This window comes from Manacus vitellinus, unplaced genomic scaffold (genome assembly GCF_001715985.3).
Source record: "Manacus vitellinus isolate BGI_N305 unplaced genomic scaffold, ASM171598v3 scaffold_4_pilon, whole genome shotgun sequence".
In the NCBI taxonomy this organism is placed as follows: Eukaryota; Metazoa; Chordata; class Aves; order Passeriformes; family Pipridae; genus Manacus; species Manacus vitellinus.
The window spans coordinates 24,459,026-24,480,694 of NW_021940604.1; the positions used below are offsets into that span (position 1 = coordinate 24,459,026).

The 21,669-nt window shown below is 40.2% G+C and overlaps 1 protein-coding gene across 1 annotated transcript in view; it reads right to left on the reverse strand.

Moving 5' to 3' along the window:
• Nucleotides 1–5,859: 5,859 nt before the first annotated feature.
• The window catches only part of LIN28B (lin-28 homolog B), a 78,885-nt gene continuing 63,075 nt past the window's right edge, over nucleotides 5,860–21,669 (reverse strand). Inside the window, exon 4 of the mRNA XM_018077837.1 lies at nucleotides 5,860–6,799. Within this exon, the coding sequence (XP_017933326.1) occupies nucleotides 6,430–6,799 (370 nt within the window). The 3' untranslated portion in view covers nucleotides 5,860–6,429. The remainder of the gene's footprint in view (nucleotides 6,800–21,669) is intronic.

A 21,669-nucleotide genomic window follows, 5' to 3' on the forward strand; every position in this document is an offset into this window, starting at 1 on the left:
AAAAAACAATTCTTCCAAAAATGGCTGCATTTGTTTTGGCACTTAGGGTTACAGAAAGGCTGGAAACAGCTTGGAAGCATGCATCCCAAGACCCTGAAAATGAACACACTGCTTTTATTACTATTTCAAAAGGCTGCTGTGATTCTGATGTTACTCTGTTGACTCATTTGGAAGTTTCAACCCAAGGATTTTTTCTTGTTGGCATGAATCAATGTTGTTGTTAATGCCACATGGCAGTGACAACTTCTCTGCAAGGTTAGGAGGCCTTGGCTTGTAGCAGTGGATTTAGGTACTGCTGCTGATCTGCCTTTGCCTAATGCACAGGACAATACTTCCTGGCTATAACATGAAGACAGTATTCTGAACTGTCCTGGGGGAGCTGCTGAAAGAATAAAGACTGCTGACTTCTAGTGGCTCTGGGAGGGAGGCCTGCACACGTGGGAAGAACTAGGTGTTGCTGCTCTTCCAGGTGCTTTGGTTTCAGTCAGCATTAGATATTGCTGGAGAGGAAGTTTCTCCATTTCATTGTACCAAGGGCTTCTTACATCTGAGCATGGCCAGAGCTGCTCACTGCTCCCCGAGGTGGCTTGCTCCTGCCTGTGTCATCTTGTAGGGTGCTCTAGGAGTGGGATGGTGGCATGCATAAGGAGTCCCTTCCCATTCCCTGAAGCACCGGGGTCAGGCCGGCCAGGAGCACATGTAACAACATGGTGTGAACTGTGTTCTTCAGAGAACACACTCATCAGATGTTTTAAAGATAGCCTCGCTGCTCGTGACTGACTCAAGAAGTGGGTCACGTGGGGGATCTTAACCAAGGGGATTGAATTACCTCTTCCCACATTCCAGGAAAGTGACGAAACCATTTGGCCACAGGTTGGGGGGGGTGTGTGCAGACATGACTGGATGTGATTGGACACATCTTCACAGCTCACTCTTTTTTAGGGCCAAGAATTAGAGGGGTGAGGTGAGCAGAAGTAAATGGAAGTGTTTCATGACTAGAAGAGTAGTAGATGGTAACCCTTTCATGCAGGTGTTTGCACAAATAGAAAAAAATATTTTCTGCCCTGTATTTAGCAGAGACTGTTAAATTTTGCTATTAATCACCTACATGTGTAGAAACAGAAGCACTGGAGCTGGCATACACAAGCCATTAAATATTTTAATACAAAATGATGAGCTATTGCTATCCAACTCACTAATAGACTTTATGTAATTTAGAGAAGGAATTTCCAGATAATGAAAAACGACAGCACTTTCCTATCTAAAAAAGAAACACCAATTCATTTTAAATTAGCATGAAATAGGTATGTACAAGCTTACAGATTATGGAAGAAGTAATTAAAATGGGATGAGGCTTAAAACACCAGAAGCTTTTCATCCCAGAGAATAAGCCAAATGCCTGATAACTTTAATGACCAGTGTATTCTCATAGTACCAAAAGCTATAATTTTGCAGTTTAACTTCGATAGCTGAATGGAGTCTGGGGTGCAATTGCTGCAGCACTGTTAGTATGATCCACATATGCATTAATCATTTATTCCTCCCTCCTCCCAACAATAGCTTATGTAACTAAAATTATATTTTCTGAAGGCAATATCCCAAAACTAAGTGAGCATAGGTGCAAATGAAAATTGCCCAGTGGCTGTGCAGTGCGTTTTTACCATGCAAATAAAGCAAATCTCAAAGGCTCATTGTAAATGCCAACGTTATATGTTTTATTTTTAATCAAGTAAATCTTTTAAACCTCACAATATCCATGACTGACAGGAAAAAAAAGACATTAGGCATGAAATGAGAATATAAAATACATGATATGTAGAAAGGCAATCAGTGCTTTAGTCCCTCAAGACAGTAAACAGGTGAAATGATCTTCAAAACTTCAACTTGCGGTCTTTTTCTTAAAACACAAAATTCAAGTGATTTTTCTTTTATTTCACCTTGTAAACAACATACAAGTCAAAATGGACAATGAGGTAATCTATACTACAGAAGATAATTTAAAAACACTAGATAAGACACAGTATTAAAGACATACAGAAATCAGTGTTCACTTTGGTCTCTAGTATGGTTATTTTTATTATTACCACAAGCAACACATACTAGTTTAAGCCAGTCTGGTGATGTTTGTCAGACAGTTGTTGCTTAACTTAGTAATTCAAGAGGTAGTCAAAACCATTATCCTTTGTAAAGATGGTTGCTCATGCATTTCGTTCAACGACAATGGTAGCAAATACCTTGCTACTCTTCAACATTCTCAGAAAAACACTGCCACAGCTGCTAATATACAGCTCCGGTTTATACAGAAAAAAAGAAGCATGTGTTCATAGATCAACCTCTACAGTTGTAACAGGGGTAACACAACCACCGGATCTTAAAGAAGAGGCTGTTGATATACTAAGCAAAATAAGACCGATGCATTTAACAAGGCTCTTCTTGTTCCTAAAGCAATACTCAAATCTCATTAAGACTTCTAGAAAATTAAAATCAGTGCATCTGCACATGTACATATCTTCCCAATTACTTTTATATCTAACACCGGGGAATACATATATATTTTTTATGATAAACATTTCTTACAGATAAATTAATTAAATTAAATTTAAGACTCAATGAGATTTCCCATGTTCTTTTATAATTCTTCTTACAAAGAATGTTACAAGATCTATAAGCACATTTTTTTTATGGGGCTCTATTAACAAAACTAAGTATGACCAATAAGGAACTCCAGGATAACACTGGTATAGAATAAAATGGCTGAAAAAGGTGGCCTGCAAAGGGAAGCTGTAGGATCCAAATGTGGTGTTTGGCACTCCCTGAAAGCTGGCTAAAAGCAAAATATTGCAAATGGTATTACAATGCCAGATTTACCATTAATTGCAGCAAAAAGTTATTTGGCTCTTTCTCCAAATATAAGTCTTCCTCATGGCCTAACTTTCGTAGCATGTAATTAAATATCATGACCTTTCCTTGGGGAAGAGTAAAAAATACCTCACAGTGTCTCTTACAATTAAATTGAGTACTCTGGGGTGGGGAAATGGGAGGGAGAGAGATTCTTGCTCCGGGTTTAACCTTATCTCCACTATTGTTAGGAGAAAAATACATCTCTCTAAGCAGATATTTGAACTATTTCTACTCTAACGAGTTTTATTGTGAAGCATTCTGGCAAGGACAAGCTGGTGAATAGGGGGAAATCTAGCCTGAGCAAACGCTGCAGAATATTAATTTTGTCCTTAGACATGAAGGAAGAACCCTAAACTTAGTCTGTTCCTCCTCCTTTAAAAGGTTTTTTGCTTATTTGGATCAGCCTATTGAAGGAGTATAACTAGATTTTTTCCTACTGCAGCCCAGTGCTAAGTAGTTCCCTGCTGCAGCTTATGCTGCTATATATGTTTAACTTAACGCATGTACATTTTTGTCTCTTCTGGAGCTATATTTATTTTTGTGAACAGTGCCCATAATCCTCTAGATAGAAAAATAAAAACTGCCAAAGAAATGTTTGGAAACGTCTCATAATTTCAAATGGATGCTTCATCTTAAACAAGTATTTGCCATAATGTCTGCAGTGGTGAACTAACAGTTACATATTTAGTACAGATAAAAAGTATGTACCATAGATCAACAGCCACCTTTAAGGCTAGAGCAGCACAAAGGTGTGTTTATGCAGTAAATATGAGGTAGCCTTTTGCTGTAAACAGAAAAATAATTTTATTGTCACCTATGTAAATAAGTAGGTTTGATGTTTCAGTGTTTTTATTCTTCCCCCTCCACCCCTCCGTCCTACATCCCTCCCCTCCTAGAAAGCTAAGCACCAGTAACTCCGACTGAAAGTCAGTGGGAGCTGTGGTTGCCCGGCATATCTGAAAACTCAGACCCTGTGAATGTAAAGACACAGATGCTCACATAAACAACCAGTACAGAATACCACTTTATCATTTCACAGGAACTTATAATACAAAATGTTGAGATCTGATTATCAGAAACGTAGGTCTATGTCAACTCAGAGGTAGTTACTAATATCAGTACATAATACTTATATAGAGATAAAAAAGTATAAGACTATTTGGTTTGTTCTGAGTAAGCAGGTCTGTAGACTATTCTGTAAAGAAAAAACAATATTACATGGTATATTCCCTGAGCAAAGTTCTTTGTCCTGAGTATGTTATGTAACAGTGATAACATTTTAATATATAAAAATAAAACCTCAAGCTTTTAATAATAAGATAGGGTTTGGTATGTGCTCTTAGCAGTTCAGTCTGACTTTGGTGTGCACAGTGATTTTAAACAGCACCAATAACAATCTGCATGTTGAAAATATTTCCTTATCACAGCTCTGAACTTCTTACATATAAACAGGGAATGACCAGTTTTCAAATCCACAACTGCCTATTTCTATAAGGAACTTTGGTTTAGAATTTCAAAGTGACCTAAGTTTTGCATCTTTGCTGTTTAACCTGGTTTTTACACCAACTAGAAGGTTAAGCAATGCCACTTTGATTTGTCTACATAATTTAAATAAGTTTACTATCCTTACGTAAGGCAAGGAAGTTCTCTATAGATATATCACATTCAATATCGTCAAAGGTAAGCTTTGCATTAGCATACTGAGAACTTCAGTATAAACCTCAAGATTCTCACAAACACTGGCAAGGAATTCACACAAAATAATTCTCTTGAAATTGTGCCCTTCACTGAGGCGTTTGATTACTACCTCTTTACTGAAGCAGCAGCAGCACCAGTAAAAGTCTCATCTGGCAGGACAAGTGGGAAGGGGAAGGCCACGTAATGAGCCAGCTGCATACCTGTTGTAACTATCGGCTGCAAAAGAGTTACCACGGGTGGGACTTTGGCTCACTGCAGCCTTTCATGCAGGCTGTTTCTTTAGTTTGATTATCCGAGCTTAAACCTACCCGACACTTTCAAGCTTTAACAGCCTGTGTTTATTGCCAATGTTAAGGATTATACAGGTTTCTCTAATTAACTTACATCCACAATGGGATTTGTCAGAGTACGTTATCTTACGTATGACTTGGTAATTCAGAAGTTACAAATGGAAAGCGACTTGAAGTTTTGATAGGCTCCAATTCTATTAACCCCGAGCAAGGCCTGCAGCCCAGGGAGTCTCACTCTAAGGCCACCAATCTTTCTCCTCTTTAACACAGAAGTGTGTGGTCCTAGTGCACTGTGGACAAAGGCTGGTCAACAACAGCCTCCAGTTCACAAGAAGCAGATGATGCCCAGGGCTTCTGAAAAATGTGCAGGTCCCTTCACTCAGCCTGGTCTGCACACATGCTGTATCATCAGCAAGGAAGGCTGACCGAGCAATCCCAAACATCCTGATCTAAGTACCCATCAACCTTTCTTCTTAAGAAACTATTTAGCCCAGGATCTCATTAACTTTGTATTTTGTTTTGTTTAAAACTCAAACAGACAACAACAACAAAAATCCCTAGGGAGGTCTCTCCATGGCATTTCAGCAAAAAACAAGGGAGAAGACCCTTCAAGCTGAGGGGTACTACTTGGGATCAAGAGAAATTGCTGCTGCTGCTGCTACTACTGCCACCAAGGTCCCCTAAATGTTCACAGAATACAAAGGGCTAAACAGGATGGTATCCTGATACCACTCAAAAGGGTCTGTTTGGTAACAACTTATACATTCTCCCCTACACAACAGACATCTAAATTACAGTTACAACCACATTAACTTAACAAAACGTTTTGAGAAACCAGCACAGAAACTACACATTCATTGTCTCTTCTGGAGCTTTAAACCCCTCACCAACAACCGGTGGTGGCAATGAGAGCCATGTTGAGTCATGACACTGCCCTGCACCGGCATGGAGAGGGGTTTTGATGCTTTGTGGAGATAAAAAGAAAATAACTCAAATTGATGGCATGGGGGATGTCTTAGTATCTTTAGTACCATATGGCAGCTTTAAAATATGAAAGTATCCTTTCATTTACAAGAGAAGTAACAGTCTCAGTCTCAGTTCTGGGTGTGGTTTATCAGGTTTGGTTTATTTCTGAGTGAGATTTTTTTGGGTTTTCTTGTTTGTTTTTTGAACATGTTTGGAAACAGGTTCTAGGAATGAGTTCAGGAACGTTTGTGGATACTGTGCCTATTGCTTCACAGTAATGTCCTGTGGGAGTTGGAGAATGGTCTGATGGAAAAATATATATTTATAGGTATGTACACATACATACACGCACATGCACACTCATACACACATACAGACGGTAAAACATAATGCACCCTGCTCAAATGTATTTTGCTTGGAGTGATTTGTCTATTAAAGAAAAAAAAATATTCACAGTTACTCAACAGTAGTTAAAATTCCAGGTCAGCTACCGATAATGTAATTATTTCCCCTGTACTTGCATGAGGTAGACATCCCAAGAGGGTAAAGAAAATGGAACATTATGACAAATGTATTAAGTTTTTTTCCTTTTCTGAACAGAAGGCCCCTTTCTGTTTGGTTCTTCAGGTGATGCAGACAACTTACTTGATGAAGCTTCCTGTGGTGACCTGCCTGAGCGCTCCAAGACCTCCAACCTGCCTTCCTGAGAGTATGATGGAGACGAGTAGCCGTGCATTCCTCCCCCTTCTCTCAGGAAGGCAGAAGTGGAAGGCTGCGGTTCAGCTTCGTGTCTTCCCTGAGAACTAGTGGGCTGCTGTGAGACAGTTTTATGGGGGCAGTTAGCCACCATGTGCATGATGCTCTGACAGTAATGGCACTTCTTTGGCTGCGGAGGTAGACTACATTCTTTAGCGTGGTGGTCGAGGCCACCACAGTTGTAGCATCTAAAATGAAAGAGAGAGAGAGAGAGAGTTATGCAACGCAGCGTCAAGCGGGAAGGTTTTCTACGGGAGTAGGCTCCGGCCCCACTAGAGGGCACCAGATCTCCAGCCATCGCCGCCCCACTGTCCCTGCTCGCCGCGGTGCTTGCAGCACCGAGGGGCGGCGAGTTCGGTGTTCCAGCGCTGCCGGAGCGAACGCCGCGGGGCGCGGAGCGAACGCCGCGGGGCGCGGAGCGAACGCCGGCGGGGCGCGGAGCGAACGCGCGGGGCGCGGATGCGAACGCCGCGGCGGGCGCGGAGCGAAGCGCGCCGGGGCGCGGAGCGAAACGCCGCGGGGCGGCGGAGCGAACGCCGCGGGGCGCGGGAAGCGAACGCCGCGGGCGCGGATGCGAACGCCGCGGGGCCGCGGAGGCGACGCGGAGCGGCGGCACCAGCGCCCACCCCGACGCGCGGGACCGCGCCGCAGCGAAACGGCCGCCGGCGCGGAGATGTCGGCGCTCCGATGGACACGGTCGCTTTGCGGCAGGATCCCAAACTAGAGGAGGGCCGCGGTGGCCCTGCCACGAGCCCGGCTCTGGCTCTGTCCGAGGGCCCGGCACCTCGCCTCCTCTGGCTCAGCCAAGGCACGGCCAGGCGAGGCTCTGGCCCAAAACTTTACAGTCGGGGGCAGGGGGTCTGTAATGGCATTTACGGTTTCAATTCAAAACAAAATCAGCAAAGCCCTGGCAAGAGTCATAAAACAGCGTTTGTTTGTTTTCTCTCAAAACTCCCAAGCCACACGGTTGTGACCCGGGGTGCCAATTTTCCAGGGGATGCGCTGCCCAGGAGCCGAGGGGTGCAGAGCCTCCTTCAGCCGCACTTCTCAAACATGGCTGAAACCCACAAAGACTCTTCTATTAACCTTGTAAGGCAGGGGAGTCCTGAAGAAATCTCCAGCTATTCCTTATTGAATCCTTTGTAACACGCACCAGGAACGCCAGTTATTGGATTACATTATTCTAACACAAGATACAAAGAAATAATTACACGCCTTTGGCACGGTGACCTTACGTGCACCACTGAGCTATTTTGGCTATTTTTGTATGGTTTCTGTTTCTTTGTTTTATAAAACTTGCACTGAATGCATAGACATTTGATTTATAATAATCTAACATGCTACTGGAAAGAACTAAACAAATAGATAATTTTTTTTGCTTTCCCTTAATCAACTAATTTAAAAAAATCCGACTGCACATAGATTTAGGCTGTGGAGTCAATTTAAGGATTAAAAAAAAAGACTGTAACTATAACTAACTATATGTACAAAATAATGCAGCATGTTCTGGCTCCAGCCCACATAAAAATATTTCAAATTTTCAGATTCCCAGGAAGTTACAATGCACTGTTTCACTACTTCACCTAGTATGAAGTGGTCACTACTAGTTTATCCAAAATCAAGAAGTTTAGTCCATGCAAAGCCGTATGTACAGCCAGTCTTACCTACTGAACTTTACCTTGTAAAGAAATGCTATTGATAAAACCTGCATGATTTTAAAAAAGACTGCAAAATGGCTGTTAACATTTGCAAATCCACTCCAAGAAACAATCCCTGGCACCTACCTCTTCTTATCTCTTCATTACTAGTAGCAAGATGCTAACTGTATCTTTATTTCAACAGACAAATGAAAATACAGCACGAGTTACTCATGGCATGCTGTATGTATGCTGTCATGTCCTACAAGACTGATCTATAATTTAAACAGGTTAAATGATGAATAGAACTTCATTATCCTTTCAGAAATTATTGTAATTACATTGCTCTATCTTCCCTAAAAATGAGCAAGAAACACGAAACAAGAAACCAAATCCAGTACAAAGAACTCTGCACTTCTACAACGGTGATAACATTATTTTAGGTGAACTGCTTCCATGTCACCATTGCACTGAAGTTTGATGTGATTTTTCAACGGAATTTGTCTGTCTGCGTATACTACAGACTAACCCAGGAAGAGACACACAATATAAAGCTCCCCTTGAATCACAAAGAAAATAGCATGTACAAGCCCCGTTATCACTTAGTATTGATTTCCCTAGCATAGGAAGGGAAATGACATGCTAAATATGTTGTAAAATACAAGCATACTGATCTAAGACCAAAATACCAAGCTTTTCTCTTCTATAGTTAAAAAAGTAATTTGCAAGTTATTAAACAATATCTATCTGACTACTTTTCCCCAAATCATTGCAGATATTTTCAGTTAGGTACCCCACATTTAACAGTAGCATTCGGTCTTCTTAACTGGCATTCTGCTATGTTTTCACTACAAGCATTCTAAACACCTTCTGGATAAAATAATAAGGAAGCAAGTAAAACTTGCAGTTAGAGAAACAAAAGAAGACCATCAACAAAAAAACCCTAAGTGTTTTACTTTCTCCCATTTCAATAAATACATCTAAGAATTCACAAATGTAGTATTGATTGCAATTTAGAATGATGTTTATTATTATCTTTATCATTGGTTTCTAGCAGTGTACTTGTCCCTGGGATAAGTATAGTATAATATGGTGTAACATGGGAGTGTGCAGACATTCTGGAAATTGTGTATTTTACCTTAATTCAGAATATAGAATTTTATAGCTGTGAATGCATTTTCACTTTCTTTTTTCCCCTTAATATCACATGTATTTAGAATGGTTTAAAAAAGAAAAAGTTTGAAAATAGGTTAAAGGGCCTCTGTAGCAGGGTAGGCAGTAGCCATGGACAAATCAATTTAATCAGTCACTGTGTATGCACTGTGTTATCCAATTCAGTGAACCATTTCACCTCACCAATTGACCAAGAACCTGCAGTCAAAGCCCCTGCTTTCACTCAAGAGGTCTCCATCGCCTTGCATATATATATATCAACACATCCTATTTGCAAAATACTGTAATTCCCTGTATTTATTCAAATCACCACTAAAATGCTACTATAAAAGAAAACTCTTATCAGAAGAAGTTAAGATTGAACTATGATTTGGCTTTTTGGGAATGTTTTTTGCTACCAAACAACTAAAGCACCTGGCTGAAGTGTCGCATTAGAATATATATGTGCCAGCCAGGGTGTGCCTGGACTTAAACAAGAGGGTGGTATTTATTCAGTTCTTTTAACTGTTTATTCATTCCTTGTCAATCATTCCTACCAGGAGAACAGATCACACCTCACTCTGAAATGCTTTCCCTTTCAAGGGATTTACACCAAAATGGAAGTGGTCAGACACCTCAGAACTCACAAATGGCATCATCCACACGCATTAAGGTATGGTATTAACCCTTCTGTCCCAAACACTTCAGCTCTTTGCTCCTCTCTGCTGCGTGTACTTATGTTACAACATAATGAAACCCGATATGCACATAGGAGCTTATACATTCACATCTCTATATACATAAATATATAGAACAATATACAAACTGACTCCTGCGAAGAAAACTAGTGAATTTTCATTTGACTGTGTTCTTAGAAACTCTAGACTAGTACAACCATAGCAAGTATTTCTTCACTTCAGAAGCACCACAGAAAAAATGTATGTTAGCTTAAATACAACACAAAAGTTTATATGTAAATTACATCATGAGGTGAATAAAGCACAAGAAGCTCTTAAAAGTGCAATTTTAATAGAAGCAACTCTTACAAAGAAGCAAAAGCAAGAAGGATTTGTTAAAATAGGACTGTCTTTCTCACAGTAGGCTTCCATGATTTACTAGGTAGCTTCAGGCTCAAAAAAATAATGAGATGGCAATTATCCTAACAGGGAATCCTTTCTTCACTACAGCACTGACAGGACGGTGAATCAGAATGATTTTTTTATATAAAAAAGATGAACATTTTAATAAAGGAACACATTGAGGAACCTGTCCAGCATTGTATTTCAATACTCTCAAAAAAACTGTAACATTAATACCTACTAACAAAGAAAGAAGAGAGCATGTAGCAAGATTAAAGAAACACTCCTAAATTCTCTTTCATTATGGATTTGTGATTGCTCAGAACTATACATATTAAAAGAAACATGATCGAGCAAAAAGTTTATAGATTTCAACATAAGCTATATTGTATTAATTGCAATAAGCTGATGATGGAAATTCATTAGAAGTACTCAATTTCACAACCAAATGCAAATGCAAAATAAAATACTCTCTAGTTTTCAGCTTTTTTCCCCATCCCAGCACTCAACTCCTACCTAGGAAATAAACCCCAGCTCCAGACTTTTTTAAACAATACCTCCACCTTGCAGATATGTTCACCACATTAACTTATCAGCTCAGCTGAGCTAAGGAGTAGGTAGGGCAAACACAACTGCTTGCTTCGTCCTGTTTTATAATGTAATTTAGATGATAATCCAATACATATGACAAGTAGAGAATAATATGTGTGGCTCCACACTATTATCTGTTGAGAGAAAAAGCTCTAAAATTACCTGGATGACTCATTTTAGGGGTGGGGGAGCAGGGAATGAAGGGTCAACATCTAACAGGGATAAGAAAGGGAGTAAAGGGGGTATAGTCAGAGGAAGACTAAAATAATTCATCAGGATATACCCCACACCAATTCCTTGTCTATTTTTCCTTTCTGAATGTTATCAGAAAACAAAAAAAGTGCTTCTTGGCTGACAATACTCCATCTAGCAACATTAATGCCTTGAAAAATGGCACGTGTGCATGTGAGATGCTGTTACAATTCACTGAATGCCAACTATGAAGTTAAAGCATAAAGGAAATGTTTAAACTTGTACTTATATGTGCTGTCTTTTTTAGCCATTACTTTCACAACATACTTAAAGAAAGGCAGATGGAAAATGCAGCAGATCACTTCAACTCCTCTAAAGGGCTCTAGAGGGAGGTTATAATATCCATGATCTAACAGAAATATGACTCTTAGACATAACTATTTCACTCTTCAAGAGCTTCAGTGACTTGTCTCGAAGATCAGGCCATGAGGCAGTGTAAGGGGACGTTTCTTGCTACTGGATGTGAACACTTAGAAAAGCTAAGGGCGGAATGTGCTTGCTCAGTCACCACCTGGGATGAGTGAGAAAGACCTCCAACCTCAGCAGGACTCAAGGGGTCTTTGAGACTCTGAGGATCTGCTAACTTCAAGATGGCTTTTGAGACAACTTGAAAGACCAGGTCAGATGGGACCTCTGAGCAACCTGGTCTAAGTGGAAGGTGTCCCTGCCCAGGGCAGGAGGGTTGGAACAAGAGGGTCCTTAAGATTTCTTCCAACCCAAACTATTTTATGATTCTATGACAAATACATTTTAATGGATTACTTAAATATTCCAGTAACCATATCTTGGATATCAAATCTGTCGCAGCAGCACCCAAAGACTGACAGGATCACAGGTGATTGCTGCTGAACAGGCACCTCTCGTATATTACTGTATTATAAAAAGAATAAGCACTTTTACTTAATACAGGTATAATATGAAAATCCTCCTTGTTGAGAAGCCTACACTTAAAAGTGAAAAAAAGCCAAACAGTTTGAATATTTTTTAGAAAAGGCCATTACCCTTAGGCCTTAAAACAGTGCACAGACATCATCCTTTTAGAGCAAGAAATGCTGAAACGAAACGTGGCTGCAGTCACTGCAACTTAAAATCAAGCAACAACTGCTCTTGGAAAATAAAAAAGGTTTGGTCAGTTGCTAGGGCAGTTAGCTGCAGGAGCCCCTAGCAGGGGAAGAACAGGGGAGATGTTGTGACCCCTGCACTGGGCATTGCTGACACTTCACTACTTCATTCACCACTTTTACTGGGGGATTCCCTTGCAGGTATTGTTTTGGGAGATTCATACCCTGCTTACATGCACATAGCCAGGGTTTACAGCATTCTGTTTATCAACCTTTAATTCTTAAGCTGTAGCTGAATGCAGGAGAGAATACAAGTAACTTTGAAAACACTTTAATAAGGTATTGGTATTCAAAACAGTGAATACTGAAATACTACTGAAAAATCATTTAAGATCAAGTGAAACTATCTTGTTAAATAAACTAGAGAATGGAACATTTACCATCTTCATCAGAGCATTTATGGTGTGTCCACCAAGCAGGCTCACATCAAGGCAGAAGACTTCACTAATACCCTCACATTTACCATTCCATGGGTGAAAAAAAAGATCAGTTTAATTTTAAAATTGCAATTATTTTTATCCAAGAATGTTGTAAAACGGAGTATTACCAATTCAGAAAATGGCACTTCAGTGCCACATTTAGATTTGTGCTGGTCCTGTGAGTAGTTGCTACTCTTTACCCCTCCGTCATGCAAAAACACTGTGCAGAGGCGACATGCTGGGAAAGTTAATTGCAGGCTGGTGTTCTTCAGTAAAATTCAGTTAGAAAATTTCCTGTGCTTTACTAGCTTTTTGAGATATATAACAGAAATATAATTTAAAAAAAGTTGATCTCCTAAAGAAATAAAGATGAACTAAATTAAAAATGCTCATCTATTTATCCTGCAAATCTTACAACTCATGATAATGTACCAGAGGTCCAAGACTCTCAATTTTGTGAGAAAAACAAGGTCCCTCCATTTTTTAAGCTTGCCTTCTTTCATCTTACAGATAGCCCCAGCACGCTGACACAAACTCACGGTCTGCAAGGCTTCCAATGACACGCGGTGGAATATTGATGATGTTTACTCTTGTTACAAATAAATAAATAAAAATGGTCTGTTGTAAACTCATCAGATCGACTAGTTTTCTGTGGATAGTTCTAAATCAATCTATTTCCCCCAGTGTATGGCAGAAGTAATATCAATAGGTTACGGTCTTTTGTTGCTTGCGTTTCCCCTCCCCCTCCCCCCCAACAAAGAAGCTGACAAACAACATGGGGCATTTGCCTGATAAATCAGGCCTGTCAGGATGCAATTTAGCTTCAGTTTGTGAGGAAATAAAATTGTTTAAAATCTGCTAATACAATTTTACTGGAAGGTGGGTGTTTTTCTTGGCTTTTTGTTTTTCTTTTTTAGAACCAAGAACAACAATGAAACAGAGAGGTGGTTCAAAATGCACAAAATGCAGTCTTTTTTCTCCATAAAAATGGAAAGGACTACAATAGACAGCACCGCTTAATAAAATAACTTCAACAATGTCGTTTCCATTCTTTCTTCCTTTCCACAAAACTTACCTCTACTATCCACTCAGCCTTCTTTATAGGCATGGAGGAAAATTATTTTTCACAAATTAGGAAATGCATCCTCACAGAGGAATGCTTTGGATGTACTTTCATTTATTACAACAAAAGGGTTTTCTTTGTATTAAGAGCTAAAACCTCCAGAATTAACAATTTACAAAGTGAAGTCTTTTTTCGTAAATAACATGAAAGATGGTTTTGCTCTAATAAAGTATAGAAAGAATGCGTATATTTTAATGGCTTTAACCCATCCAGATAAAGATCAGCAACGGGTTAAGGAAGTTATGTTTTAAACTGTCATATATCATGCATTTCCAACATGAAAGGTTATACCATGATTTCAAGTGAGTCTACTACTGTAATCTTTTTGCACAATAAAAACACACACACAAATATTCTCAACTACAAATTTTCCTTGTAAGCCTCAGTTTCTGTGGGAATAATAATAGAAAATGGTTTTTAAATTAAAACAGCTCTTTATGCAATAGTTTTTTTAAAAGTAAGTATTTTCCATATTTCATGTTGGTGGAAAGGCTGCCCAAGGTCTGCTCTGGGTATTGCTCCAATGTGTACCCACATCTGCAGCCTACTGCCAGAGTCAGCTGGGGTGCAGGGCTGGGCAGGTGTGGGAGTGGCCAGAACTAAGCAGACCTTGTCTGCCTGTGTCTGAAAGCACTGTTCGGTGCCCCTGTTTACAGAAGCATAGTTCAGTAACACTAGAAGCCTTCACAGAGGTGGCTTGAGCCTCCTGGCCATGTGGATAAGGATGCACGCTGCATAAAACCGGCTCAACTCTTTCTGGGTCAGTGAGGTGCTGTTCATGAGCTAAGAGGCATGCCTGACCTTATCTGCCTCTCAGCAGAGCTGGTTCCAGGGCTTCTACATCCACTGATCAGTTAATCCACAGATGAGATAAAAGGGCAGTAGGTAACTGGGAATCAGTTGTTAAAAACTGCCATTTCCCTTTTGGTCCTTATTTTATCACTAACATCAGCAGCAAATACAAGGAATGCCAACTCCTCTCAACAGCTGGAAACAGCAAATGGCATCCTGGCAGTAGGCTGGAGCACTGAAGCAAGTAGTGGTAAAGAAAGAAGAGGAGGAGGAAGGCTACTCTGGAAGCTCAAAACATATTCTTCTTCCCCAAATACCAGCTGAGAGTCATATGACTTTAGGTATCACATATAAGTCAGTATCATTCACAAGGTCTCAGAAATATCTGGTGACAGGAGCATGGAGTGACTTAGATCATAGCCTTGAAATGGATTCTCCCATTACATTCACTGAATTAGATGACTTGCATGAATATAGGCTTCACAAGTGTTAAGGATTGCAGGATTTGACCAGAAGCTCACATTTTCATTTAAGTCTTCGGAAATAAAGGGATGGTTACTGTCTGACACACTCTCTATGAGGAGGCCATGCCAGCTATCTCTATAGGGGTTCCTCCCAAAGCTCATGACATTGATAAAGTCATGTCACATGAATTACACGGAGGGCTTCCTTTCCCAACTGTGTAACAAAAGGACATCAAATGTGGTGGTTGGTTTCCCGTGAAATAGCACCTATAAGTTCACACATTCAATACCCGCAAGAACAATTAAATCATTCAGATGCTCTGTAGCCACATTTTACTGGTAAGGAAAATCTGCATCACTCCGATGCACTGACTGAGAAAGAAAGCAGTCACTTCCTAATTCAGTTTTCTGAATTGGCATCTTAAGATGCCTAAAATGGACTAGCTTCATATATTGACATTATTACTAAATGGTTGTGCTAAGCATTTTCTGTAACACATTTTTAAGAGGCTTTCAACATCTTAAAAGAAAAAATTATTTTGAAACTTTTCACATCAACATGCAGAAGCAACAGTAAAGCGTGAAAAGAGGATTCCGGCTGCGACAGGATTAAGCCTTATATGTTAAAGCTTTTAATTCCCACCTGAGGCAGGTATTTCTGTTGTCCCACACTGCCTGATCCCTGCGAATTATAAGAGAATTAATGCCATTTTCTACTATTCTGCCCTGTCTCACCACCAGATTTATCCACATTATTAATTCTTGCTATAATTGTGTACATAAAAATTAAAAGCACATCTGTGCATATAAAAACACTGTTAACTGAAAATTTGGCATTTCCTTTTTCTTAGTTTGGCCTCAGGACAGCAAATCTTATGCACAGGTTTAATACTTATTTCTCTGAATTCTATTAATTCTGTGTAGAATTAAAAATAACAGAACATAACTGAAAAAGTTTCCCCATGTGTGGTTAACAAGATCACTTTAACCCTCTTGGCTGGAATTATGTAGATTAAAAGATATTACTCCAGTAAAATTATAACAATGAGGTCAACAGAAGTTTTTTAAAATATTGCATGTTCCCAGAAACAGAGCATCTGAATGTTCTGATCACATGGGTATACATCCAGAGCAATTTTGATGACTTCACTGAGCTTATTTTCTGTTAACTTTAATGGTGTAACAGAGAAAAGAATTTCCCACTGTGTATGAATACAGAAAAGTCACACTGCAGTAGCCAAGGCTGGTTGCACAGGTCAGGCTGATACAAGCTGTGAGGCAACCCAGCAGTGCAGGCTGAAGCTACTCAGTTCCACCTGGAAATCTGTGTTTGCTGGTTGATGTAACATTTGAAAGCAGAATACAGCATAAATCACAAAGTTTAAAAAAGAAAACTGAAGAATTATAGCCAGGGTAGAGGAGTGGTGAACACAGGAGCCAACCTGGTAATTCTTGAGGAGCTCAGCTGTAAGTCAGAGCACTGAGTTGCTGGCTGTCCAGTATAAATTCCCAGCTGACACAAAACACAGACAGCAAGTAAAATTTGGGGGTTGAGGTTGTTGGCAGCACCTAAACATCAAATCTATGAACCAAATGCCTTCTGTGAGGTTGTAAATAGTCATACCTGAACACTTTTAGCCATAGCAGACAAGGGACTAGACTTTTAGAAGTCTGTCACTTCCTAAACTATTCCTGTATACTTCCAGAAACAAACCAATTGTTTGTTTATTAAATGAACCTCACTCTTGAAAACCTGAAAGGACAGAAAGCTTTGCTCCTAAAATCAAGATCCCTTTGGCCCTCCTCCTTATGAACCTCCTATTATAAATATCCAAAATACCTAGAAATACACTATTCCACATAACCACAGAGTAGAGGGAGACTGTGTCCCCCACCCAGGAGACACAAATTTCCCTCACAAAAAGTCTCATCCTACCCAGGCTCAGAAGCTGGTGATGCAGAGTGTGGCATTACCTTCTTTCTCTGTCACAGGCAGCCTGTGTAACTCTGTTAGGTGTAATCAAAGGTTTACAGGTATTTAAATACATAACTCCCACTGACTTCAGAGGCAAGCAAGGTCCTCATAACTCTGAGGATCCGAGTCTGTGCCCCTCGAGATTATATCTGGTAAACCAAGGAAACAAAAAACAATTTACAACAGAGTATAACCATATGGTGATCAGGCCACAAACTGCCATTCACTGAAATAGTGCAGGAATCAAGCACATCCTGGACAATGCATAAAATACCTGATTTTGAAACTGATTTCTTTGTTATAGTTCTTTCACTGCTATTCAACTATTGGCACGAAAAGTCACAGACAAGTTGTGAAAAGTAATTTCAATTACATCCACAATCCAAACATTACAGAGAAAATGAGGGCTATCGTGAGCTTAATTGGACTTCACATAAATGCCGAAAAGCCCTCCCCGTGTACTTTTCATTTCCTGTTGGCAGGAAGCACAAATTTGAGAATGAGATGAAGAAAACACACACCTTCTATGTGATGCAAAAATCTGAATTAGAATGTACTCAATAAACTATCGTGCTTAGCTTTCATTCCAGTTTCCTGCAGAACTTTGCACAGTGAGCACCACAGCTGCTTGCTGTCTTGGCAGCATCAGAGACAGCTTCTGGGGTGCCCTTCTGTTTTCATACTCCGTACTGTGAAACAAGCCAGCAACAGTATGCTGTGCCAGGCAGAATGCAGTGAACTGTCAGGGATCCTGCTCGAATGTTGCAACCCATCCAGAACCCTAAGCAGTGACCAGGACTCCAGCTCAACTATTTTACATTTCATTCATAGCTTTTCCTTGGGTAATGTAAAAATAAATGGAAGATAATTACAAAGTAAACAGCCCCCTTTCCACGGACAATACTTCAAAAGGCATATGATCTGCCTTCAAAAACTCCTAAGGATGATTCATTTGATGATCCGTGCAGTAACTAAAATGCTAGCTAATTCTCAAAGGAAAATATTTCAGTTAATTAATTTACTTTTTTTTTTTCAATTTGTAGCATTTGTTTAGCTTGATTCATATCACATCTCAAGTTTTGAGGCAAAATCATAAATCATTGCATTGGCACAACTGTGGGTGTGATAAACACTATCAGGAAGTGGGAGGGAGTAGATTAAGCAGTGAAATTCCCACTGTCCTCAAATGCTCTTACCAGAGGAACTACAGTGTGGAGTGGCACACTGTGTCTGGCACTTACCCCTGGTCACAGCATATATGTGGCCTTCACACAGATCCATACCAGATTTCTACCTGGTTTCATGAATTTGTCAATCATAATATTCCATTTGCCTGATCTGCACCAGTAGGTGTGTATATGTGAAGGGTGGATGAAGTCCAGGCATTCCAAGTCCAGGCACAAGATGCAGATGTTGAACTTAGTTTTGTGTGGCTTTGGCTGAATTCCCCTTCAATTAGAGACAATGAGCTGGAAAAGAACTTAACTGACAAAAAGTAGCTGAGTTGTGTGCTTTGAGTTAAATACACGCTAAATATAGCACATGAGATGCATAATATCCCTACTCTAAAGAAATATGTTTTTACACCATTCTTTTACACATTCCCCATAAATCAACCATCCCTGTTTCAGGTTAACTAATGCTTTTTTTGTGAACTTTCCCTCCCTATGCTATGAACACACAGCATAGCTGGGGCATTTCTCAGTTTATGCTCATGCAAGTTGCAGTTGGACATATGCTCATACATGCAGCTGGACAATTTCCCTTCCACCTCCTTCACGGGTTCTGCCTTGCTGAATTATTCTTCATCTTCCTGCCACTGCAATGCTTGGTGTGGAAGCATTACACCTGTCAGGGCTCAGCAAGAATAGCTCTCTGACTTATCTGAGGCTATTGTTAAGGTAGGGCTTGAGTCAAAAGCTGCTGCTCATCAAAGGAGAGCAGACTGGTAGCTAAAAATGAAAAGGAGAAGGGAATGTCAATGGTTTGTCACTAATTATTAATGAGATGACTTCTCAGCTCCATTTATTTTGCCTGTAGTTACCTCAGATGCAGTGGGCAGGAAGTCTTTGAGAAGAGCTCAGGAAATTTGACATTCCTGTCAAATGGCATCTTAGAATAATCATGGTTATGATTACGGGACTGCTGCATACAGTCAGAAACTAAGGTGTCATGTTTAAGGATATTTCTATTTTTGTCAGAGAGATGAAAAGGTAGCACCGAGGGGCCATGAGGATGGGTTAGAGAGCTGGACAACAGAGTAAAAAGAGGCATAAACAAGCACAGAGCCATCCACACCAACTCCCATATTAATGGCACGTAACAGAGACCATCATCAGAGACACTGGCTCACTTGCCAGAAAACCCTGGGAGGCACAAAGCAACTGCAGGGCTGTTCAACACTGGTGAGACTGATGCTAACCTTCTGAGAGCATGCTGAAGAGGAAGTGTGTCCCATCACAGCAGTACTGCACAGCTCACCAAGGAAGAAGTTCAGCATGGCATTATGCTTGCTAAAGGCCTTCCTACACAAGACTACTGACGTTGCTAGGATAACTGCAAGTCAACAATGTCTGCTGGTTTTATGGTATGCAAGTTTAATTCTTTAACTTTAGGAGGAGTATGAAGTTCTGCTCTGCTACTGAACTTACAATTTATGGTCAAAGGCAACCAGGATGGCTAGGTTTCTTGTAGGATTCGTCATCCAGGGCAACACTTGTCCTGCTCCGAGGAATGCCTTGAATACCTCTGCGGTAACAATAGGTATATCCTCTCTCTGTAAATCACCTTAGATTTTTATCACAGATTTAACTGCTCAAATGTGTGGCTTATAGATCATAAAGCAGTGTCACAATTGAATTATCAACCCTGATACTCATTCAGTAACAATTTAATTTTTCTTCAAGAATGGGACACCCTATAGGACTCTTGGGTTCCCTTGAAACATCTCAAAGCCAAGACAAAGAACATGATTTCTGCAAAATGCTGTGATAATCCAATGCCTTGTATGAATCAATGGCACAGAAATTAACAGACCAACATACCTGTTGATATACCACTCTCTCTCTACAGCAGTGTTTTAAAGGTCATTATTTGCCATGGTTAACTATCTAAGTATTTTGGTGGCTCTGAAAGCAGAATGCTTTACAACAGAATACATTTACATGTATCAATATCCTCTTTAGCTTAAAAGCGTATTGGAGTTTTGAGGTTACCATACCAGAAATGCTGGTGGCAACATTTCCCAGGTCTCTAATAACTTCTGCTGTTAGCTGCTTCTAGCTGCTAATATTATTGTGTCTTTAGATTATTTTGAGCAAACAATACTTGACTGCAATTCTAATTTGCCATTAGGATTTTTTCTTCTAAATTATTTAGCCAAAAATATCTAAATGCTACTCCTCTGTATCTTTCAAAGAACATCAATACCAAATGTGCTTACCACAGATCTTAGGCAACCCTTGACGCATGCGTTTAGAGTGGTGCTCCCTTCAGTCTGGCTCCAAAGTTAAAGCATCTGAAGTGTAAATTGTGTGTGACACAGCCAAGGAAACCCACTTTACTTTAACCTTGTTAATGGCGAGCCAGATGGAACTGCTGAGGCCACCCATTGTTCGGGTTTGCATTTTTGTGTAATGCCATGGTGTAGGTCTGTAGGGCCTCATGAATTCCTCTCCTCTGAATATATACTGTGCCGTTGAAGGCATTGAAAGGATCAAGCTCTGCTCTGAGAGCAGCTGGCTTTGTATTTTTTAATGGTTGTTAGCAGCAGCAGCAGGTCCATTCTACTCCCCTATTCTCCCCGTGCCCTTCTTAAAATCCTGATCTGTCGGTTCTTGAGGGAAACCAAACCTAACTCTGACCTATGTAGCAGATCATACATTACCTCAGGTTCACTGCCCCAAATATTCACCAAAAGTCTGATTCTCCCTCTCTTACAGCCTCAGACCCTGCCCCAGCAGTTCTTAGTCACACATATAATCATCACTGACTTTATCAATACTCAGGTTATAATTTCTTTCCTACCAAAGCCAGGTAACATGTGACTGCATAATTTTTCTTCACGATCATTGTCTTCTGAAAATTTGATCAAATTTCCCTGTCTTGACCCCTTTAGTGCCCTTAGGATGAAAATGGAAGCAAGAGGAGTTTCAGTAAAGACAGGCCACAGGACAGGACTCAGACAGAGAAATAATGGGATGTTTGCAAGTTGTTACACTCCAAGACCCATTTGTACCGTGCTTGTGATGTAGCAGATGATGCCTCACACTGCCTGTGCCATGATGCAGCATCGTTCCAGTTGTGGTGCAAGATATTGTAATTTTGGGAGAGGAGAGTGCTGTTCTCCCGGTCTACTCCAGTTGTGGTACGTGCTGTTCTGAACAGGATGAGAAAAGCACAAAGCTATCCTTCCAGCCCTTCCTCTCCAATGGGCCAGCCATCAGGAAACCAA